General features: G+C 35.8%; 1 protein-coding gene across 9 annotated transcripts in view; it reads right to left on the bottom strand.

The window, feature by feature from the left end:
• The window catches only part of CEP135 (centrosomal protein 135), a 35,470-nt gene extending 10,634 nt beyond the window's left edge, over window positions 1-24,836 (bottom strand). For 2 of the 9 annotated variants that reach the window (XR_012055597.1, XM_072928182.1), the window contains exons 1-21: window positions 23,623-24,832; window positions 21,800-21,990; window positions 20,348-20,479; window positions 18,623-18,786; window positions 17,463-17,653; window positions 16,786-16,953; window positions 15,252-15,393; window positions 14,753-14,837; window positions 13,672-13,800; window positions 12,319-12,534; window positions 11,664-11,729; window positions 10,532-10,682; window positions 9,393-9,586; window positions 8,780-8,923; window positions 8,338-8,481; window positions 5,926-6,003; window positions 5,613-5,764; window positions 3,703-3,818; window positions 3,479-3,633; window positions 2,970-3,025; window positions 1,815-1,983 (exon numbers count right to left, since the gene is read on the bottom strand). Coding sequence is in view for 8 of the 9 variants with exons in the window: in XM_072928182.1 (XP_072784283.1) it covers window positions 1,815-1,983; window positions 2,970-3,025; window positions 3,479-3,633; window positions 3,703-3,818; window positions 5,613-5,764; window positions 5,926-6,003; window positions 8,338-8,481; window positions 8,780-8,923; window positions 9,393-9,586; window positions 10,532-10,682; window positions 11,664-11,729; window positions 12,319-12,534; window positions 13,672-13,800; window positions 14,753-14,837; window positions 15,252-15,393; window positions 16,786-16,953; window positions 17,463-17,653; window positions 18,623-18,735 (2,469 nt within the window). In the remaining variant the exon portion in view is untranslated. Of the gene's footprint in view, window positions 1-1,814; window positions 1,984-2,969; window positions 3,026-3,478; window positions 3,634-3,702; window positions 3,819-5,612; window positions 5,765-5,925; window positions 6,004-8,337; window positions 8,482-8,779; window positions 8,924-9,392; window positions 9,587-10,531; window positions 10,683-11,663; window positions 11,730-12,318; window positions 12,535-13,671; window positions 13,801-14,752; window positions 14,838-15,251; window positions 15,394-16,785; window positions 16,954-17,462; window positions 17,654-18,622; window positions 18,787-19,903; window positions 20,480-21,799; window positions 21,994-23,622 lie in introns of all 9 variants that reach the window. The other 7 variants (XM_072928188.1, XM_072928187.1, XM_072928185.1 and 4 more) reach the window with 7 other exon arrangements.
• Window positions 24,837-25,224: the final 388 nt, after the last annotated feature.

Genomic DNA, 25,224 nt, shown 5'->3' with positions numbered 1-25,224 from the left:
TTCTATACTACTTACAAACCTCTTTGGGATTTGTAGGGTTAGAAATATTCCCTGCTACCTTAAATACACCAAAGAGATTCCAGGCAAGAATAATCACAAAAAACAATGACTATCCCCCCCAGTTCATAAAACATGCAGCTTCCCTGATGACACACCCTACTGATCTTTGGAAAATTTGACATACTGATGTTTGGGAGCTGGAATTTTTCTAGCTTTAAGATTCACTATCCCTGAGTAAAGGAAAGTTTAAGTTCAATAGAAAGCCAACTTTATAACAAAGTACTATTTATTTTAAAGTAGAATTGCAAGACTAAATAACTAAATGCACTACTAAGATCATATTTAAACATCAAAAATGCACCATGGAATTTGTTTGAGATATTTGAACTGCTAATTCTGTCCCTCTCAGGTTCAGCTCTTATCTCCTTCCGAGTCCTCTAGCCCAGAGAGCCAAAATTGCAAGTAGCTTTTTCTATCTCCATGATCAAATGTGGGGAAATAAAGGATGCTGCCTTATTTCTTCCCCTTCTTTTTTTTTTGTGTTATATTACTATTCATTAGCCTTTTTACTGTATGCCTTATTTAACATATGACAAAATCAGTCTGCTTGTCTCTGTGGCAGCTTTCCCAAACACTGGGAAAACTTTCATCATCACATTATGATAACATCCATTATTTCGTCTTATTAGACACCTGTGAAGAGCAGGTCTAATTTCAATAGTACATCCACATATTTATATATTGCGCTATAGGTTTTGTAAGAACTGTTCAAGGTCCTACATCACTTTCTTGAAACATGTTGCTATATTATACTTTGTGGCATCAGACTCAGCCGGGGCGACTGAGGGGAATTTAAATAAATGGTTCTGTAAAAAATGTACGGATTGTTTTTAGTATTGGCACTTACAGTGAATTCAAATAAACATTTGTATCTCAAGATCAAAATTTAAAAAGGCATTTGAGTTTCATGAGGAGCTACAATAGTTGTATTTGCTATAGAAGTTGAATGTAATGAGTTGCAACAAAATTCCAGGTTCCATCTTAAGATAACTCTCACATACTCTCTACACAGACTTTCTAATGCTCAGCCCAATAAAAGATGTTACTTACCCTATAAAACACTGAACATTTTTATTGTATATTGTCCATAGAGACATTGTATACCACAGGGACATCCATGTCATGCACTTGGAGGCTTTTGGTCAGCAATAACCAGCTGCTGCATGAAACCAACTTATTATTCCTCCAACACTCTGATCTCCAAAACACCCTAACCTCAAATATGGCATACCTCACTCAATAAATCCAGAGCTTCATGGAAACCAGATGGATGAAATGAATGAATCGCTTTACCAGAACAAATTCAGATGTGCTACCAATCTCCCTCCTCTCCCTCTCACTTTCACCTCATAATCTGATGTCTGCTTTTGGAGTTTCTTTCTCTCTCTTAATAATCACTCCTACAGGTAATAAAACCCAGTCTTTACCAACTGAGTACCAATTACCAAGTGATACAACCAATTAACAAAATTTCATTATATTATAAATAAAGTTCTAGATTTATTTTATTTAGATTTCTATTTTCATCTGAGGAATGGTTACCAAACCGAACGCTTGCCCATTTCTCTCTCACTGCATTGACTACACTTAAGTATGTGAAGTATTGCTTTTACAATTTCTGCTCAGTGATCTTCCACATACCAGTGCTCAAGAAATACCAATAATGAAACATATCAATCAAAATTGAGGATGTAGCAGTTTTGATGCAAGCAATACATGGTTTAATACATCAGTATCAGGTACTGTCTTCATACCTGGTTTTCTCTGGCCACTGTAGCCAGATCATCTTGCAGTCGCCTGTTTTCTTTCAGAGCCATTTCCTTCACTCTTCCCATTTCTGCAAGCTCTATCTGGGATGTATCAAGCTGGCGACGTAAGCTGGATATCTCCCGGTCTCTGTTGCCCAGCATGTCCTGCATCTGGCTATCAAGTGAAAACATTATTAAAGTTGTCCTTTCTTGTACTATACCACATACTGCTGAAAATAATCAGATAAAATTATTGCTCTCTGAATGACGACAAACTGAGTCTAAATATAACGCAAACTAAGTACGCAAAATGTCAATACGCTGAAATAAGATGGATTTAATCGTCAGTTTTGACGATGTATTTGGTAAGATGTATCTTATTAAACAAAGAGCAATTACAGATACCTATGTTTATCTGTCTTTGGTAGTGATTATGGTAACTGCATCTTTTATTAGCCATAAAGGAATAAGACAAATAATTTACACTCGAAGGACAATTATCAAAAGAGAAATTAAAAGATTAACCAAAAAATTAGAAATATAAACATCCGTAAACTTAAGTGAACTTTTGCATTATTTTTTTTTGTCACATATAATTCATGCATCAATGTTGCAAATATTCAGTTACATTGGTCTTCAAATATTTAAATATTGGTGTTTAAATTTTTGCTTTTAAGATGCTATAGTTTAAAAAGTCACACTTAAAAAGAGGAAAGAACGGAAGATCAGAGGAAGCCCAGCTAAAAACTACATGAATACATTTTAATTAAGGCTGTACTTATACCTTAAGCTAGAAGAACTAGATTGGCAATCATTAAGAATTCAGCTCTGAATCTTACCCGGGTCAATCGAATACCTAGGGGAGTGATAGCAAACTACTTCTTGACCAAGAGTTAGGAAATGTTACCAGTTTAGGGAAATTGATACAGACAAGCAATTGTTAATGACTGTTGTAATAGTTCCTTAGCAGCCTGCAACATAATTGCAGACGAAGTGTCTTCCAAAGTTGAGTACATCTTTCTCAACACTGTACACTCCTCTACTTAACTCAAATGGAATTAACTCAATTTCATCAAAATAACTAAAATAGCCATCTACTTTCACTTTGAAACTACTACATAAAACAAAACCTCCAAAGAAGGCATCCTACTCTTAACTTACTCTGTTGAGGACTCCAGCTCAGAGAGAGTTAAACGTAAATGAGCAATTGTTTTCTCCTGTGAAAAAAAAATCAAAAGTTGTATCAGGTATTATTATGTTGCAATATAAGAGAACACTTCAAGTTAAAGAACTTTTAATATAAACCTTTTAGTTCTTCACCAATAAGTAATTTCCAGGTTTCTTTATTGATAAAGGATTGTCTTGTCATTGAAACAGATGAAAGTCAGCTATAGATTTTGTCACTTCAGGCTAATACTTTATATCTCAATAAATACCCCCACATGTAAAATGCAAACAAATGCTTCTTTATTTTCTTAGAGTATTTAGGGAATACAGAAACATTCATAATTAAGGTTCTATTGAGTTGGCAAATGACTCTGCATTGGGTCCAAGCATAGTGCTTATGTGCTCTGCACAGACTTTGTCATCAAGGCAAAACGTTTCCCTAAAACATAACTGCTTTAAAAATCCCCAGGTGGAATGTAAAGTAGTACTTTTATTGGACATACCCTGTTAGCTAAGTTGTCATCTAAGCATGCAATTCTTTCTGTTTTTTCATCTACGGTTTCTTGAAGACTGTCCTTTTCTTTGTCCAAAACACTAATTGTACTTCTCAGCACACTGACTGCTTCTTCCTGTGATGTGCTCCTCTGGTTTAACCTATCTAAAAACAAAAGAATAAGTGCTTTCTATTTTAAAATCACAAAATAAGCACAAAAATAATTAAAATTACCTATTATCTCTTTCAGCTTTATAATTTCATCTTGAGCTGTCAGCAGTTCATCCTTTTTGAGGGACAATCTGTGCTGTAAATCTTCAATAGACTTCTGGTGTTGGTCATTTAAGAGCCTGAAAAATGAGTATACAGTTGAAAGAAGCTTGGAACTTATTGTGGGTCTTCAGCTTCTGCTCTTAAGCTGCTTCAAGTGCTGGAACAGTTCCAGGATAACCTCCTGACAGGGCTGTCTCACCAACCAGCAGCACGGGGTTGTGCCATTACTAACCATCCTCTCCCTTGAGGAGAGGGAGGACTTAAGGATTGCTGAGGCCAACACCACTTGGACCCCTGCTTCAAGGTCACCTCAACATCAATGCAAAATGGAGTACTAGAACCTTGGTGGAGCAACCACTTAACCAGAAACATTCACCTCCTCTGATTTCTGTTACTCTTCATGACACTACTTGTATCTTTTGACTCTTGCTTTATAAAGTTTTCGATATGGAGCTCATAGCAGTGATTATCAGCCCCACCACAGTTTAAGAAACAAATAAATTGACAACTACAGTTTTGATCCTACTTTTAAAAAATAAAGAGCCTGAAAGATATTTGAAACCATCTACCTACAACAGTTGTTTGTCTTGGAAAGAAATATCAAAGTGACTAAGGAAAAAAAAATCAACAAAATTCTGAAGTAACTACATGGATTATTTATGAAACAGGTAAAGAAAAAAATCCCTCTCAAGTGGGATCCCACAAAAGCTAGAGAAGCTTTTCATTCTAAAAAAAACTCACTAATGTAGAATACAGCATGCCTCTTTATAAAGATTGCTGTCATCCACTTGGAAGTGAAACTTGAGAGGGGAAAAATAAAGGGCAAGGGGGTAAACACAGCATTTCCATCATTAATAAAATAAAATCAAATGCTAAAATAAGTGTAGCTCTACTCTTCATTGTCTTCTTTTTGCAATATTAATGTTTTACACTGAAATTAGAGGAACCTAATAAGGCCTTTTAATTTTCATGATTGTTGTCACAATTTTATCAATACACTAGTTGTTTTACCAGGAGTCCTCTGTGCAGTTGGGTGCATTAGATGAACTGCAAGGCCTGCTGCTCAGCTTCAGTTCTTCCTAGGATTCCCTCACGTGCTGTGCTGTTACAGGGTGTTGTGTGGTACTGCTCAGGTGGGGAATGGGAGATACTACACAGACCCTGGTTTCCCTTGTAAAACACCCAAAAGATGTCATCTACAGCATTACCCATCCTGTAATGATCTGTTACATCAACGGCTCTCATTTCCACCCAAATTTATTCAATACTGTTTTCACTTTCTCTAAGGGATTTTCTTGTTCTGTGACATTTAGACACCTGATGGGAAAGCAAGTAAACTTGCTTTACTAAAGCAAGTTTAAAAAAGCACAATGATCCTGCAACCTTAAACAGACCTTACAAGTACATGACGATACTTAAATCCTCCAGTTCTAAGCAAGCTGGTAAAACCCCCACAGACTGTGTCTATGGATCATAAGATATTGGTTCTCAAAACTGTAATTGCTACTGCTGCAGTTTAAAACGGCCCCTGTCTTCTTTTTAACAAATAGAGTTTGGGAATCCTTTTAGAAACTTTCAGTTCTGCTACATTCATAAGCAGAAAATACGGCTATTGCATGAAACAATTCTAGAATGAGCCGTAAAAATTATCAGTATATTTGGTGATCAAGTAAGTCCAGGAGAAGCTTGCTGTGAAAAGCTACCACAGCACTTTCCTCTCTTACTTTTCTTTAACATACAAGCTGTACCAAGTGATTTTTAAAATATTTATAATTACAGTCTTTCCCAGGAACTCAACCGTTATACAGTTACAGAATAAACAGAAAATCCTAGCATCTGTAAAAGATCATAACATTTTGTATCAGACTTACTGAAGTGAGCAAATCTCAGCTTTAAATTGAGAAGAATCGTCAGAAGTCTGGGCAAGTTTACTTGACTTCACATTTAACTCATTTTCCAAATAGTTTATTCTTTCTTTCAGGATAGAGACTGTAGTCCTTAGTTCACACTTTTCAATCTGAAGCTGCAATTTAAAATAAATAACCAAACATTACTATTGCAGAAAGCTATCACAACTTGGCTTTTAAATAAATTAAAGTTGAAAACAGATATTAAAATTAATTTCTGGAATGGTCTATCCTATTTTAGAAATAATAAAAGCTTACTTCCTAAAAGAGCACTTACTCCTTTAATGTTATTCTCCAGTTCTGAAACATCATGCTGCAGCTTTGATTTTTCATGGTCTGCTTCTTCTTGATGCATCTGAGAAACATAAAATTACATGTAACAATATTTTTAGATTTAATCAGAGAAACTTAAGTTTCATGTTTCAGAAAATACTGCTTTACATTCTCAGATAAAAGACCAAATGCAAAGCTCTCTCTGTAAAACTACAGAACATTAGCTGAAAATACATTACTGTAATTTAATATAACATTACTGTTTTGGGTTTGATTCTTGGTTTAGATTTTTTTAAATAGCATATTTATATTTGGTCCCAACTAAATTAATATTTGCAAGTTGTCATAGAGTTTATTATGAGGTTGCATGCATGTATAACTTAGTGCCCTAAAACATTTTAAATAAATTTATTCAAGTATTATTAATTACAATATGTAGTGTACACTACAAAGCTAATTGGCCTTTCCCTAAATCTATGAAGAAACTTTTAAAGATTACTTATCTGTTCACTGACTTCTGTGCATAACCACAGTGAAACAAACTCTCAAACTTCCTAGAAATGCCTTAGATTAGTGTGTTTGTAAAGGTATTTCAAAGTGGCACACATATAAAACATTGGTAGCTACCTGTTAGAAGAATGGATGGAGCTGGAAACATCTCTACTACTGCATGCACATACTTTAAGCAAAGAGGTCAGATTTACTGCCACTGCATTCAGCTACACAACAGGTCTTTATTTTTGTGGTAGTAAAATCAAACGATGGAAGCATGCATCATACAATCACTATTGACATATGTTGTCCTGGGATAAGTCCATTAAAATTATTTTTTAAAAGTTTTAAAACATTATATTAATGACCAATACAGAAGGCAGGGAAACAAATCCCCTGAAATCATAGGCTCTTGACTACAACCATTAATGCACTTTAATACCAGACATCACATGCTCATAGAATCATAGAACCATTTAAATTGGAAAAGACCTCTAAGACATGAAGTCCAACTATTAACCCAGCACTGCCATATTGAACACTAAACCATGTCCCTGTGTGCCATATCCACATGCTTTTTGAACATTTGCAGGGTTGGTGATTCCACCACATTCCTGGACTGCCTGTCAAGATCATAGTAACAGGAAAATCACTGCACTAATAAACATTTTTTAAAGGTCAGACATACTGAAACTTGGACTGAAGTTATGTTTCATGGCTCAGTTATGTACCATTTAAAATATAATCTGCTAAAAAATGCAACAGCAACTAAAGATCAGCAAAAATTAAAAAGCCCATATAGTCCCAAATTTGTAGGATAAGAACCATATATGACTGTGACAGTGTGCTCCACCCAATCCCCCTCTTTTTTTTTGGTAAACCAATAGTCACTAGTGGCCCTTCTGATAGCTGCATCCAGCTTAAGGAGGACTCTGGGATGAGAGCTAACAGCAGATAGCTAAGGGCTGTTAAGTCTTGCTTGGCAGCAGCTGAGGGCTAATTGAGCACGTGGCTACTGAAATACTGCTGGTATGCAAATAGAAGTCAATCATCCTAATCCATGACTAGTGGACAGCCCACAGCCCATTGAGCTCTCCTGCATGACAGCAGGCTGCACACGAGGATCTCCCCTTGAGCTGAGAAGCTTCTGAAGGTTACTTGTTAAGGCAGAGAGAATCCTTACTGCATCTCATACTCAGCTAATGAGCTGGGAATGAGAACACTGAAATGTTGAAATGTTAGCTAAGTGATATAAAGAATTGATTGCTATAATCCTTTAGACACAAACTATTGACCAAGTATGGATCCAGCCACACTCCTTTGAGGAATCTGGAAGGCAAGAAGACCCTTCTGAGCCTCACGACTCAATGCGAAGGTCTCCCTGATAGTTTTGTCTGACCTTGGCCTCTATGCAGCAAATACTCAAATGTACCTTACCATCAAATCTTGTTAAACCATTGCATCTACCATTGAATTTTTGAAATTAGCTGCCTTAAGTGAACAAAATACATTGTTGCTTCTCTCTTGTGAGTGAAGTGCATGATTTCTTCAAGGCACTTCAGTGCATTGAAGAAATGACAAAACAATGCCACCCAGACATCCTCAAAGTAGTGCATATGCAAGAAGTATTCTGTGGCTGGGCCTCCATATCTAGGTCTCCCACACAAGGTGATGACACATTTGCCCTTTAAAGCATGTTCTTCTACCCCTGCCTGCGACTGTGTTTACAGGAAAACATGGTAATTCATAACAGTAACAATAACAATAATAGATATTTGATAATAATATAAAATTCATTGTGAGTTTGAAATCCCAAGTTATTGAAAAGTAGAACTGATAGACAGCCAAAAACAAACACAGCATTATTGTATAATTTTTCCCTATATGTCACCTCAATGTAAGCAATGAAGCTATAAAAGCTCACCTTTAATTTTTCTTCAAGACTTTCTTTTTCTGCCATTAGTATTTTAAAGTCAATCAGTGCAATGTCACGTTCTTCTTCTGTGTGACTTTGAGAAAGAAAACTGTGTTTTGCTTCTCTTCTCATCCTGTTCAATTCACTCTGAGACTTTAAAAGATTAGTTTGTTAGCATACATGGGACTGCAATATAGTGTACACATAAAAAAATGCTATAATTACAGAAGTCCCATTATAGCCTTATTTTTCTCTAGATAACTAAAATGTATTCCCTAAATCACAATTAATAAACTAACTAGAATACATAATTTATTAACAAGTAATAAAAATAGTTATGTATTTTATTAGACTTGGTTATGTTCTACTAGGTTTTTCATTTTAAATAACCAGCGGTACAAGAAGTGTTAATTGGTTATTTCAATGTTAACTATAAACAATGTCTTCTTACCTGCTCATAAAGAACTTTTAATCTATCTCTTTCTGCAGTCAATAATTTGACATTGGACTGAATTTCTATCATGTGTTTTTCAAATCTGTCTAACACAGACCACAGCTCATCTCTTTCTCTAGTGATTGACTTAAGCTCTTCGCTCTGAAAAGTGATCAATAAACTGATGTTAAAATTTGCTAATTAAAATGTCTGAAAAATTAATACCAGAAAAGAATTCTGCCTGTTAGCAAAACATAAAAAGTATATTCAAAATAACTTTAATCACAAGAAAAAGCCTGGCACTGGTGGTGTAATCTAAACAACAGGAACCAGCTGTTATAAAGAAAAAGCAAAGGTGCTAGCAGTAAGATTTCAACCTTTTTCTGGTTATTATCTAGTTCTGTTTATTTCAATAAACTGATCAATAAGTAATCAGTGTTACTGTAAAATGTGACAAGGAAAGAAAAAGACAAATTCATTGGCGTTTCTCTCAGCTGACCTTTTGTATCAATAATGTAATTTAGAAAATTCCTACGGTCATTTAATGCCAATGAATTTGAAAATATATTTGATGGCTTCTTAAATGTTTATACAGTATTTTTTTCACTTATCTGGACAGCAAGAACTTTACCTTCTCTGCAGTCCTGCGGCTTGGGCTAGGCCTTAGTTTTACCATTTTCTGAAGATAGTCTAATTCTCGCTTATAGTAGTCTCTGTCATCTTCTAAGGTCTTTACAAATGCATCTAGACGAGATGGAGATTTGTCTCCTAGGGCAATACCATAGTCCAGTCTCATTCTTTCAATTTCTAGGACAAGTTCTCGTTCTGGAAATAAAAAAAAAAAGAAGAAAGAAAAAAGCTCTATAGGGAAGTAATGAATTTCCTCAAAGGTATTTGGGATGGATTAACTCACACCAACCATCCAGGCAGCAATCCTGCTGAACAGGATGTAAGAGTTCTAAAGGCTAAAGAAGGCTAAACACAAATGAATAGCATAAGACCATCAGACGCCTCACATCCCTCTGTTGAGCTGTATCAACAGAGGGATGTGATTATTCCCCTTTATTTAGCACCCATGAGATTGCACTTAAGATACTGTTTTAAGGTTTGCCCCTCCTACAACAAGAAAGATGTACATAAATTAAATCCAAGGCAAGCACTGCAAGATGGTCAGAGAACAGAATACTGCCTCTGTGGGGAACACCCAAGGGAACTGGGTTTATTCAGCCTGGAGAAATGCTGAGAGCAAAGGGCAGACTGATAGTACCATGAGGCACTTACAGATAACGTAGAGCAAGTTTCTTCACAAGTACATAATAGGTAAATAAGGAACAGTGGCAATTAATTGCTACAAGCATTTACAAACAATTGTAATATGGGGAGAATAATTTACCCTGACAACTGAAGAACATTAGAGATATTGTGGAATTTTCATCCCTGGAGGTTTTCAAAATCTAAATGGATAAATCTCAAAAAATGGATCCGAAGAGTTTTGGAAATTACTTTGTATGAAACTACCACAGAATTAGGATAAGGATGTCCTGTGGGAGCACAGTAAAAAGATGAACTTTCAGTTCTCACATCGAGAATGAAAATATCTTTTTATGACAAGAGCTTTCACTTCAACTACGACTGAAGAACTATGGTCTTCTTTTAATTTAGATATATTAAAAGTCTTTTAGTACTATTAACTCTATGTTTACTAGGTAGGTATTCTATTTCAAAAATTACAGAAAAGTAATTTCCAAGAATCTACATTTGATGATTTACCTTTTCTTTCTAAGTTCTCTGTTTTTTCTGTCAGCCTTTGCTTCTCTTGTTGAAGCTGGTTTAACAACAGCTCAAGATTCCCTTTTTCATCTGTTTTCCCAAAGAGTTCTTCATTCAGTCTCTCATTCTCCTTATGACATGAGCACAACTCCTGAAGTAACAAGTATTATAAAAATTAGAACGGCCAATAGATACACTTGGGAAAAAAAATTAACATTTTGATAATTTTTTGTAATATACAACACTGTTTACTTCTGGTTGACCTGGAAGCTTTATGCTTAAACATTAGTTGCAGGCCACCATTGTATTTCTACTACAGTTTATTAAGCCTAAGTAAGCATTACCTTTTACATGGTTTGCAATCAGCAACAAGAAAAGCAAACTAAACAGTAGGATAGTGGGATACAGACATGGGAGAAAAATTAATGACGAAAGCAAGAAATAATTTTAAGGGCATTTGGTAACAGTGTCAGTGTTAAAGTGCATTACAATACAGCACCTCAGTCAATGCAATTCTGAAGCCAATTAAATGCCATTTGACACACCTTTCCTATAATCTGATGTCCTGAAAATTAAGTATTTTTGTATTTGCAAATTCCCTAGGTAGATTAAAAGAAAACACTGCACTCAGCTAATACACAAGTTGCCATATATACTAGAAAGAGTCTGATCTTCAAAGAATTGATAATAGTGATGTTTTTCATCTGTGGCGTATGCTTTGTTTCAAAGAGTGAGCCAAGTATTGGATAATTTTTCACATCCCAATTAAGAGACAAAGTAGTTTCAAGACAATGAAAATCCTCTGGGATGTTATAACTCATTTGTGATAAAAATGATTATGTCACCAGGAAATTATGACTTCAGATAGCAAAAATAAGGAAATGTACAATAAGGACATAGTCAACCATACTGTCTACAGAAATTTCTTTCAGTTTATTTTTGCAACAATATGATGTAGCTTCTCTAGCTCTTTCATTTATTCATTAGTAATTTTTGCATCAAAGGTTCAGGGTACTAAAGAAGTTCTCTTGCTAATTGTTAAATTGATTTATTTTATAATAAATGAAACAATCATGTGGATGACAGCATGATAAAAAGGGTACAAACGAGAACTGAAAATACTTTTACTTACTGATTTAAGCCTTGTTATCGTTTCTTGTAGATCCTGTATTTCACTGAATTGTCTTTCAATTTCTTTCTATCAACCAAAATTAACCTATATGTTAAGAGTTACATATTCAAAATGACAAAAATCCCTTTGTTACCAAAAAAAAAAAAAAAAAAAAAAAAAAAAAGGAAGCACACTATTTTGGTAAGAAATGAAGTATAGTTAGTTCCTTGTAATAAAGTAGTAAAGCTTCTAGGAAGCGAAAGCACAAAAAATTTGTGGTAAAAACACCCACATTCTTTTGGAGCATAATGATTACATGAATCACTGCATGACTCCTCATAGAAAAAAACCCTCCAAATATATGTACTGCTGTTGCAGACATGCATTACCTCGCAATAGCTTTAAGTACCTCAGCATTTTATTTCATATTAAGCTAATAAAAGAAAAAAGACAGATTGTCCCTTAACTAAAATAATCCCAACTTAATACAGTAAAGAGACAAAATAGTTGTGAATAATCTACTTTAACTGAGAAATTCCATGTAATGTTAAGAAAACTGGAAAAAAAAATTCTTTTAATCTTCATTTCATAAGCTAATAAGCCTTTCATTGCAATTGGAAGATATAAAACCAAGTAAAATGAAGCAGATCCTTCACTCTGTGACGTTAGTGATTACCTTTGCTTCTCCTATTTCCTTATCTGCAGTCTCAAGCACTATTTCTTTGTGTCTTTCCAACTGCTGTGCCAAGTGATCTATTTCATTCAGTTCTTGACACAGTTCTTCATTTTTATTGCTTAAATCCACTACCTCACTAGTCACATTTTGTTTAGTATCCAAGAGATCTTGAATGTGATTTTCAAGTTCTTTGTTTTTTTTCTGAAGATAATCAACCTGAAAGACATTTTTCATTAAAATATTAATATGCATTGTTAAGTTAGGTAGCAAAAGTTCCTCCAAATCTTCTGAAACACAGTATCTCTATATGCAAAGTAAAAAAGTGATATCCTGTCAAAAATGGCAAGATTTCCTATTTTTAGAATTTAATGCTTATCAACCTGAAAAAGAAATATAATGTTATGAGTTCTCTCCTAGTCATGAATACTGCTATCTAAAGGCAATCATACAATTCTTGTTAAATAAAAGTTGTATATTGGGACCAAGTCTTGAGCAAATTAGTCTTGACGGTGCAAAACCAGCTTCATGCAGCTCTGGGCTCATTCCCTGTACAATCAATTTGTATTCATGATAACTTACTAATTCAGGATCACTGAGCACAGCTGTCCTGCTTCCAAGTCATAACTCATTCTCGATTTTTGCAGCACTGAACCTAAGTGAATAAACTCTTCAATGTGGCTCCCATGCCACTGTACATCAAGCACAATCAGTACACAGAACACCTAACTCACATGAGAAAAACCTGAGAATTTATGGTACAAATCCAGAGATGGGCTTTATGTGATTTGTACTCCAGCTCATCTTTAAATTCTTATTCAGAGACCTCTACTGGATGCATGTTAATACACACAGTAAACACAAACACCTTTACCCTAAGCTTATCCTTTCCTCACAAGTTTGTGTTGGAGTAACAAGTTGTGTTGAAATCCATAAGGAAGATTCCCCACTCTCTCATGAGAATATCTACAGGGTTACCCCCTATCATAATTACATATACCATTGTTACTTTCTAAAGCACAAATGGCATGTATGCAATAACTTTCTAACTAAATAAAAGGATTTTCAAACTTGCTGAAAATGGTGTGTCATACAAAATTTGCTGAATACTTTCAGATTAACATACTATGTACAGATGTGAGTTCATTGAATTCTTTACCAAAACCTTTCTGACAGACTTTTAAAAGAGGAAATTAAATTTCCTTGGACAAGAAACACTGCCATTAAAAAAGAAAGGCAAGTTCCATTGACTGATTTTATATCTATAGTGATTTTTTGAAGAGCTAGAAGTTCTGTGGGTATTTTAAAAACACTATATTTTTATGTTTGACTAAACAACTGTAATAAATGCATTACCTGTATATTCAAGTGGGAAATAAGCTTCTCATTACTTTTAGTTCTTGATTCCAGAGAGAGAACCTCATGAGAACGCCCACCACCCAATGCCAGCATTAAGCGCTCAATTTCTTTGTCTCGTATCTCAACCTTTGATGGACAAAAAAAATGTTCCAGTATCCTTATACACCATTAATAAACCCTTCATTTAAATAAACAAACACATAACATTCAGTAAAAGGTACACAACTAAAAATGCAATTTCTATCTTTTTTTGTTTTTCAGATTTTCGGTTCTTCTGAAAAAACTGTATCTTTGAAAGAGAAATAAATTAATCAAACACAATTTGTAAGGAAAAACTGAAACAGTTCCTACTAGATTACATTCTTGAAGAAAACCAAACAATTTTAATTTGAAGTGAAGTTGACGAATGCTACAACTTAGCTGAGACTAGCACTTAAAATTAGAGAAAAAAACTTCTAAATAGGCTAACTCAGTGACTATTCCAGTCACTGGAAAAAAGGAAATATTGGAAGAGGAAAACCAAGATGTAAAGAAAAAAGAAAGACGACTGTCCACCAATCCCTAGATTTTGAAAGACGTAACACATGAACATTTGATGTAATTCCATTACTTAAAGATTGTACCTACCTTATCAATACAATACCATTAAAACTTTGTAAAATAAGTTATTCATAAAAACTTAAAAATATAACCAGTCCAAGCAGTGAAAAACAATCCTAAGATGTACATAGATCAAACTGCTATTTTGGACAAGTTAACACTTACGCACTAAAAAATGCAGAAAAATTCCACTCATGATTGTCAAGTTTAGCTTATTTAACGTAATTTCAATAGACAAATTTATCAGCAAAACCACCAGGCAAGTATTTCATCATTGCTGCTGTCTCCAAAAGCAGAGGAAGGAAAATGCTCAACATAGGCAAGTTAGAATAATTATATTTCAAATGCCCTACAATGCATTCCTAAGAAGGTTTTTAAGACAAGGCCATTGCCATGGCTATGACACCCAAATAATAACAATAATATTAATATTAATAATAAAACAACAATCCCACTACTACTGATGAGATAAACATACCTGTTTGCTATATTTTTTCATTCCACTTTCAGATGTCTCCAGTTTTTCCTGTAGCTCTGTTACTTCTGACTGCAGTTCTTGAATTCTGAAATGTAGTGCTGCATTTTTATATGAATTCATGAAAGAATTGTATGCACACAATTCAATACTAGCATTTCCTCTTTGCTCCTGAACCCAAATATTTCACAGAGAAATAGTTTTGCTCATGCAAAATATCAATGCAGAAGATGTTGTTTGAGATATTGTAGCAGGTTGACTGTGTCTGACTGTCAGTCCCCCATACAGAAGCTCTCTTACTTCCTTTCCTCAACAGGATGGGGGATAAAAGAAGAAAAAGCTCATGCGTCAAGATAAAAACAGAGAGACCATCTACCAACTACTGTCACCAGTGACAGACTCAAGTGGGGGAAAATTAATTTAACTTATCAATCAAAAGGAGTAGGACACTGAGAATCAAAGACACACCTACACTTCAAAGTTAAGAAGCTCTCTGGCTCACCGATTATCAGCCACCTGGAGAAGGTCTGCGATGTACGGGTCCTCTGGCTGAGGCACTGGGTAGGCACTGACACCTGAGGGGGGCACAAACTGGTCTATCTGCATGCGCTGACGCCTGAAGGGAATGCTTTTCCTCCTGCCACCTAAAAGCACAAACCCAGAGATATATTACTTGGAGTTAAAGCAAGGGAGTCGTCTTCTTTAATACAAAATTAATTTTCCTATTTATTCCCCTGCTTCTGTATGGGCATGTTTCACCATTTTAATCCTTCTGCAATAAGCTGATAAAATTCACATATTCTAGACAATACCGTTCTTGCAGGTTAGTACCAGTTTTGCCAAAGTTCACTATTATAATAAGGAAACACACAAAGCTTTTATAAGTAATTTTCCCCAGTGTTTAAGATCCCAAATACTCTATAGTTCAAACTTGTTGAAGCTGTAAGTGATTAGACTTACTAAAACAGCTAAATCAAAACATCACAAAAGGCATTTGGTTTTCACATTTAAGAACTATTTTATGACTGAACTAACCTTTGCATTGTTTAGTAATATTTTTATTCCTTCTACTCTGTGTTGATTTCAGTGACTATGATATCCTACTGCCCATAAAGCAGAGTATGCTATTAGCTTGAATGATAACGTATTTAGAAAAAGGCAAAACACAGTATTTCTTCCAGATAGAACATTTCCTCTTCATCATATGATTCAATAAGAACATGTAATATTGGATGATGTAGTATAGAAAAATCCTAGAAGATTGGTGACCAAGGGACAAGTATGCAAAAAGACAGACAAAAGCCTGACATGTCATCTTTGAAGCAAAGGACATGAAGTGCAGAAAGGTATGCAAAAATAAAGAGGAAATTCATTTTTTCCTAGCTATCTATTGATTTTCCTCAAATGCCAAAAAATGCATATATAATTCAATGGCTTGGAAAAATAAAGACAGTCTAAAAATTTCACAAAATAATTATATATTCCTTAGATTCAAAAAAATTAAGAAAAAGGAAACCCTGGAGAAAGAAATTAACCTGGAAGTAACATCTAGAACATTTTAAGTTATCAAAAGAACCTCTAAATATTGTAAGTTTATAGAGGATTGGAATACTTGTAGACATATTTTGTATCGTGCTATGTTTAGATCTTGGTTCCAAAAATCTGAATTTGTCACTTACACATCAATTACCTTTCAAAAATACACAAGTGTCAAACAATATGTCTCTTAATTAGGTGCAGCAATTAAAGAAATAGCTATTGATTAATATGTGCTTTCTAGTCACATTTTAAATTAAAAGTCTTCAGTTGAATCTAAGTTTGCGTTCAAATTTGTCTCTAACACAAGTGACAACCTAATGAAACTTCAAACAGAGAAATGACAGAATTCAGAGCCCACACTTTCAAAGGGTAATGTTACTCTACTGGATATTTTACTACAGTAACTGCTCTTACAAAAGGAAAAGATATTATGTTCTGAAGATCAAAAAAAAAAAAAACCCAGAACAAAGTTGAAATATCTGATTATTTACACTCACCAGGTGTTTGCACCACTGCTTGCAGATTCTTCTCCTGAAGCTGCTGAATTTTTTCAGTCTTGGCTTTGGTCTCTTTTTCCAGCATTTTAATTTTATGTATATACTGGTTATTCAGAAATTTCAAGTCAGTTGTTTCATGTTCAATCCTCCTTAAGGAGGCTTTCAAATCTTCAAGGGAGAGAAAAGCAGTATTATCTCTCTTATTCACTATTATTTTTCCTAGTAGCACAAAATAAGCATAAAGAAAATCCTATATTCTTTTTCCATAGCATAAAATTATCAAGTACAAATACATATGTGCATACTTTTACAAAGAAACACACAAAAATACATATTTATACATGTTTTACAGATAAACACCTGCTGTGGAACAAAGGTCCATTTAACAGCATTTAACAGTATTTCGTTTTCTATTAAAAAAAACCATTTCAAGGTACAAAAGTATGCATTAAGATTTCTAACATTCTCATATCTTATTAAAACAGTAATTTGAAGAACTTCCAAAGTGTTCTGACTGCAAAAGAAAAGCATGAACCTTAATTCATTAAAAGCACCAAACTCTATGACCACTCACACTCATTTAAAAGTACAGATAAAAGAATCTGCAGATCAAGGATTTAGCCACAATTTTATTCTGGCATGAAAGGATTAAAAAAAAATCATCTTTTGTATATTACCTTTAACATGACGATCAGACTGCTCTTTCAGTTTTAATATTTCTAAATGTAGATCATTATTTTCCCTAGTAAGTCTAGCATTCTCTGTTTTATAAGGTTCCAAAATAGTATCATAATTGCTGCATTCTTTCTCGGTTTTTCCAGAAGAAAACTTTGCTTTGCGCAAGCTCTCAGTTGTATGAACTAAGTCACTAGGATAAAGGAGCATCAGATATGTTAGAAATGTTATCACCCTTCACACTGCAGATGCAAATGTTTATTATATCCTGAGATACAAAACCCTTCCCCAATGGTGGAGAGTAAATGAATTCAAACAAAGGCAACAAAACACTAATGTCATGTAAGAAAAATTGAAATCATCTGTTTAAAAAAAACAGTAAATACGAAAGAACAGGACAAAAAAAAAAGAAAACAAAATAGTTACAAAGCATATCAGGAATTAACATCTGAGAAGTATCAAAGCTAGTGACGGAGAGAATAAACTTACCTGGTAGACACAGGGATGAGACTTAATGTTGAAGACAGATTACTCCATATTTGCCTACCTATGTTTTTCCATCTGTATTACACACTAGGGAGCAACAGAGCCAGAATAGCTACATTTGTGTATTTAGCCAAATGTAACTGGATTAATATGGAAATTACTGTGTTCTTAATAACATCAAAGCCAAAAAATGGCAGATCTAACAAGAAGTAAATCAGAAAATTTTTGCGTTTTTTTCTGTTATGTGTCTTGCAAAAGGGCAGAGACAACAAATTTAAAATTCTCTAAATGAGGTCATAATAAATAGAGGTGAGAATGGTTTAAGTCACAAAACACACAATTGAGATTATTTTTCATACAACCAGTTACGAGAGCGTGTCCTTCTAAGCACATATCAATAGTGACTATCCTTGGCTCTCTTACGAGGTTAGAAAAGTTGTATTTTCCTATGCCATAAATACTTAGAAGCAATTCTACTGAATTTAATTAAATCTTAAGATGTTCCCATAATTTAAGCAAACCCATTTGACTTCATTTGACACCAGAACTTAATGTTAGCTCTAAAATAACACTGCTAGAAAATAATCCCCATATTAAACCTTCTCTCTTACATGTCAAAAATCAAACAATACCTACTATATAATTAATATTTTTTAAATGAATCCCCTTTGAATACCTGAAAAGCTTTTCCACCAAAGGTAAACTGTCCACTCCCAGTGGGTGCCGATAGCCCAGCTGATTCAGGCGTTTCCTGAGATTAACAAACCTTCGCTCTGCATTTGTACTCATTGTAAAAACACCTCCAAAGCTGCTTTTGTCACAGTCAACAAAACAGGACACCTGCAAAAAATTGTTGGTTACAGCATCTGTTCTTTAAAGAAGGAAAAACAGAGGAAAAAAGTAATGGAAAAATCTTTTTTATTCTGTAGGAAATACAGTGCATAAGCATGTCCTTAAAATTTAAGTAAATCAAAACAGGATCACTGCAATGGAAAAGTTTTAAACATATTTAGATATTCCCTTAAAAATAAGTATTTGCCTTGGCAGTTAGTTTTCCCATTATATTCTGATTTTTTTGAATCATGGTCATCACTGTATCTTACACAATACAAATTGACAGATTACTCTGAAAATCTCAAACTTTTTTCTTTCATATATAAATCTTACTTTCAAAGTTTACAAGCCAGTACTTAATATAATTTATGGCAACCATTTCTAAAATTGCATAAAACATGTAAAATGTTGAAGACAGATTAACTGTCAATATTTCCATTCTATGATAGAAAATAGGAATGATAAAAAATACCAGTGTACTGTAGTCATACTTGCATCATTTTCTGAAAAATACACTTCAAGGATCAGAGAGCTGGGTTTTCTCAATTGACTCATTAGTTATCTTTTTATTACTAAGCTGATTTAAATGAGACTGGATCAGTATTATTGTGTCTGAATTCAAATGATAATTTTGGTTTTCCTGAGTACATCTGAGGGAAGAAGAACTTTTACATCATTATGTCCTTCTGAATTTAGACACAGAATGAGAAGACAAATCAAGTACTAAAGCTTGTATTTCTTAATCTGTAAAATCATCTGTTCAATAGTTAGAAATGTTTTTGAAAAGTAGTTATTTCTGTAAAACATCTTCCCTCACATTTTTTTAGAAGTTTCAATATTAACCTAATGGCTGCAAAGACCTGAGCAGCCAAACTACCAATTCAAGGTGGTGTTGTTTGCATCTCATACAAAAGGAACAGAATTCAGAAACCACCCAAACTATCATCACAATCCACCAGATTTAAAAAAATATATTAAATAAATACATGCAGGTATTGGGAAATAAAATGAGTTATTAATAATAAATTGAGGAAAATGTGCATGTTTCTCTCATATCTAATGCTGGAAAGTAAAGATTTCATCTCATTTTATTAAAACACTACAAAGAAGTCTAGCAACAGACCTGTGGTTGCCGGGTAATGCTCTGTGGATAAGAATCACTAGTCCTGCAAGCACAGCATCTGCTCTGGGTACTACTAAAAATATTTGCTTGAAGAGGTTTCAGGTTGTTGGGATATTAACTAAGCAATGGCATTTCCAACAATCCTTTACATACTGTGCTGGGAGGGCTGAAGGAGGAGGCGGTTGCACTTTCATTCCACCAGTGTGCTCAGTGGAAGTCAATGTCCTGATGTGTAGGAAATGCTCTTCATACTCCTCTGACAGCCAACACTAAAGTAACAAGTTCTTGGTTTCTACATTAAAGTTGAAGATTCTGTGCTGAATTCAGGAAAAGTGCAATTGTTTTACTGTGTCTAGATTTTATATTACTACAGAAGAAAACTGGTAACTCCTGAGCCCATCTATTCCTTAAGAAGACTTGTATCAGTTAAAAAGATTAAATTACCTCCAAATAGTTCAGATTCGTTTAAAAGCTTGTGTTTTAGAAACAGCAAAGGTTTTTTATTAATCAAATTGAGAAAGTTTTACAGAAGAAATATCATGAACATATCCGTGTCACAGCTTGTACAGGAAGTAACTGCAAAGAAAAATAAATGGACATATGTTAGCACTTCAGTAACTATGGCTAGGAAGTACATATATAATCTCACTAAATCCCTGCAATGGGCATTCAAGATATAGTAACCTAAACACAATCCAGTATTGGGAAGTACTGACAAATTGCTGGTTGAATCACTCTCCTTCCTAAAAACTGAAATTTTTAATCTAACTCATTATTACCACTGGAATCAATCCAGGAAGAATATTATCTTATATTCCCTACAGCCATATCTGATCATAAGACCAGGAAATGAATAGCTGTAGTATAGGTCCAAAAGGCATGCTGGAATGAATATGGGAAGAATTGGTGTTGTTATTTCAGAGAGTTAACATAGATATTAAAGTCTTCAAAGACAATAATTGTCATACACCCTTTGTTGGAAAGAAATTATGTGTCAGTAATTCCAGACCTCTGCCATTACAGTCTACCATAATTTAAATCTCACCCCTAAACTTAGTCTATCACGATTCTTATCATGACATGAAGAAGTATGGAGTAACTTCTACATGAAGAAAATTTGTTTTTCTGGAAATATAAAATCAATACATTAAATGCACTGATTCAGTTGAATCCAAGACCTGTCTGACACAATGTCCCGTGTCTCTTATACAGTTGCCACAGCAAGAGTATAAAAAACCTAAAAACTACTAGCTAAATCTTACTCCTACATACATTTTTTTTTCATATAAACCTATAATGCAGGGCCTTGAAGGGCTTCAAGTTGGACTGAAATAATGGTAATAGTACCTGATAGACCTTTCTCTGAGCAGCCACTGAGATACTTGGCTGCAGCCATCACTATTCATATTGATTCCTAACTTACCATTTGCCTTTTTGATCACTTTAAAGCATCAATTAGATGCATTCACTGTGACACATCTCACTAAGTGGTTGCTACGACTTTAGTGACCACAGCATGTATCACTTTGCCTTTACTAACACTGCTCCTTAACTCTGGCATCACTACTCAGTCCAGTGAAATCTTTCTTGCACCCTTGGACTGCACTTAAAATGTCCACATAATGAGCAAATTTTGTCCCCTGCTGTTTAACCCACTCTCTCACATTACTGATCCGTGTTTGTCATGGCTTAACCCCAGTGTGCAACCAAGCACCACTCAGCTGACTTGCTTACTCTCCCCACTCCCACAGGGGTGGAGGGGAGAATCAGGGGAATAAAAGGCAAAACTTTTTTTAGATTGCCATTGGAACAGTTTAATACTTGAAACTAAATATAATACTAATACTAAGCGAGAAAGAGGGATAAAACCAAGAGATGCACAATGCAATTACTCACCACTTGCTGACTGATGCCCAGCATGTCCTCGAAACACAATCAGCCCTGCTCTGGGTACTCCTCGGTTTATTTTTTTTAAGGTGTGGAATACCCCTTTGGCCAGCTCAGATCATCTGTCCTGGCTATGTTCCCTCATGGCTTTCCGTGCAGCTCCTCACTGGCACTGAGAAGTCCTCAGCTGAGAACAAGCACTACTTAGCAACAACCAAAACACCAGAGTGTTATCAACATTATTCTCATGCTGAATCCAAAACACAACATAGCACTGGCTGCTAGGAAGGAAACTAACTTTATCCCACCTGAAACCAGGGCACTTGGTCTTTGTTTGCTCTAAAGCATAGATTAGATGCATTCACAGTGACACATCTTTTTCTGAGCAGTTAGCACCATTCTAGAGAACACAGCATGTATCACTTTGCCTTTATTAATGCTATCTTTAATTCCCACTTTATTATTCAGTCCAGTGAAACTCTTCGCAATCCTTGAGGTTGCACTTAACATGTTTATAAAATGAGCAAATTTTTCCCTTGCTGTTTAACCCATTCTTTCAGATCAGTCTTAAACAGCAAACAATCTTCTGCACATTCACTGTGTAAGGTTGTACTTTCTCCTCTCTCTTTTAACCACCAGCTTCTTTTCTCCATTTCTGACAGAGACCTGCTTTCTTAAAAGCATTTGGTAAAGAACATACTCAAAAAGCTTTTTTGTAAATCCAAGTTTTCTACATTATTTGCACCCAGTCAATTCAATCCAGATTTTGCTTTTCTTTAGAGAAGCTTAATAGCTTTGTGAAGACAACCAAGTCTTGATGAAAGGTATGTCATACCTACTAGATGTCTGTATGTTTGCAAAGTACTGGAAAGCACTCTTAACAGCTTTGGTATTTCCCCTGAGACAGGCTACATTAGCTGCATAAATAGTTCACATAATTTATCATCTAAATATTTCTTGCAATTTAGGACTGCTGTGAAGAGAATCAAATTTCCATTTTTGATGAAAAATAGAAAATTGAACAGTACTTTAATTCAGACATTTCCTAAACAGGACTTACTAATACGTCTAAATGATTACATCTCGAGTACTTTAAATCAGTCATTTGCTATATAGGATTTACTAATATGTATAAATGATTACACCTCTCAGTTGCTTGCTGAAGAGTATTCAGAGCCAATTAGCCTCATTTTTTGTTCCCCCTTTGCTCATGAAAACTGCTGAGGGTAACAACATTCACATGCTTCATTTTATGACTTGCCTGGATGGCTGTGAGCAGTCTTTTAAAGATACGTTTATGTAATAGATATATGTAGCATCTAAGAAGTGTTCCCTACTATTTTAAGTCACCAATTGAACCTTGATGTGAAAGACGGGTAAAAGTGAAACCTTATACCCAGCTGCTCTGGGCTTTAACTAGAGAATCAACTGGCACAAAATTGTGTAAAATAAGCAATATTTTTAGGTATTAGATTAGCAAATTGAAGTCCTCCTTTTATTCAGAGAACAACACAGCAAAATTGATGGTGAGTACAGGTTCAGAACTGCTGCAGATACAATATTTGTGTTATCAATCAGAAAATGTAATAAAAAAGCAGAGCAAAGGTGGATCTTGGCCATGGAAGAAATAATGCAGTCATCAAGCCATGTGGACAACAAAACTACATTGATAACAGTTGAACACAAAGAAATTACTGTGAACAAATGGATATGCTACAAAACATTTTTTTTAATTGAGCCTGTAACATTAACACCAAAGAGAATCGTGAACTGCAGTTTCAGTCTCAGTTTTGGGAAATACCAAAACGCATTTTTCATTCACCATAACTTACATGTTAAAGGTTTTTTTCCCTTTTTTCTTCCTGTCCTGTTCACCCAGGTACCAAAGGCACTCAGTGGACCCGATATTTGACTACCGCGATGCTGTAGGGCTGTGCCGTGACATGCAGTTGCTGCAGCGTCGTGTTGAGGATACACCCAGAGAGCCAGCACTTGCTTTAGGAAAGTCTGCTTCCAAGTGGATTTGCTGGGAGCTCATTTCTCACTAAGGTATTCATACAACACGCTTGCTCTGAAGTCTCAGCACTTAGCTAATGGAAAGACGACACTTTTCCCGAAGAAACAGATGTTTTTCGCTGAAGTGTAATGGAATGCCAGAATGGTTAGGAAGGCAGCTCTGGAGATCATCCAGCCAAGGCAGGGTCACCTGGAGCAGGTGACAGGAACGCGTCCAGGTGGGTTTAGAATGTCTGCAGAGAGGAAGCCTCCACGTCCTCCCTGGCAGCCTGTCACCATGCCCTGTACGTTCCCACTTCAGCACAAGAAAACCCTTTCGATTTTGAGCCTGCTCATCACCCGCCTCCCTAAACTGCAAGCTTTGCAGACCTTCCAGCAATCCTAGTCTGTACCTACAAGAGAGGCGGTCGGTCACTTTCCAAGCAGGTTTACGCCACTTTTTCCCCACACTCACCACTAAACTCCGGCGTCGGCAAGCGGGCCCGCTGGGAGCGGCCGCGACGTCCCAGCGCCTGAAATCCTTTGAAAATGGCGCGCGGAGCAGCGGCCGCTTCCGGCCCGTCCCCGCAGCAACGGGGAACGCGCCCGCCGCGCCCGCCCGGCCCGGCCGCCCCTTCCGCTCCTTGCCCTTCCTCTCCCTTCCTCTCCCGCCCCTTCCCGGCCCGGCAGCACTCGCGTGGCGGGCGGGACGCTGCCTGCAGGGCCCCGCCAGCCGGGAGATCCGGGACAGGCGGAGGGCCCCGGGAGGCCCGGGACTAGCGGCTTCGCCCGTGTCCACAGCCCGGCCCCGAGAGCCTGCGGGAAAGACGGAGGATGTTTTCCATGGGCATGCAGCGACAGTAGAAGGGGCAAAGGATTCAGAGTGAAAGAGAAGTAGATTTAGATAGGTTAGGAGGAGAAAGCTGTTTCCTGTGAGGGCAGCGAGACGCTGAACAGGTTGCCCAGAGAAGCTGTGGAATCCCCGCTGATGGAAGTGTTCAAGGCCAGGCTGAATGGGGTTTTGAGCAACCTAAATGTACTGGGAGGTGTCCCTGCCCATGGAAGGCGGTTGGAACTAGAGGATCTTTAAGGTCCCTTCCAACACAATTCTATGATCTGTGAAAGCCAGGTTTCATCCAGCAGGTTTGTTACAAAACTCAGAGGGAAAAACTGACATTCATACTGTTCTGGGTTTTTTTTTTATTCTTGCATCTGAAAAAACATTCTACCTCTGCATGTTTATTGTACCTGTTTCTACCCTGTATACACCCCACTTCTATCCAACAACTTGGCAATTTCACCAAGCTGTACAGAAAACCTAAGTCCTGAATCCCTGGCAGCTGAAGCTCCAGGAAAAGGAAGGATTTACATGAAGTTAGAGAACAGTAATACTACATCATATTTACTAAAAGGAAGAAAAACAACATGAATGCAGAAAG

Source organism: Taeniopygia guttata, chromosome 4 (assembly GCF_048771995.1).
Source record: "Taeniopygia guttata chromosome 4, bTaeGut7.mat, whole genome shotgun sequence".
Lineage (NCBI taxonomy): Eukaryota > Metazoa > Chordata > Aves > Passeriformes > Estrildidae > Taeniopygia > Taeniopygia guttata.
Note: the sequence above shows the minus strand (reverse complement) of the source record. Positions and strands in the feature narration are given on the sequence as shown.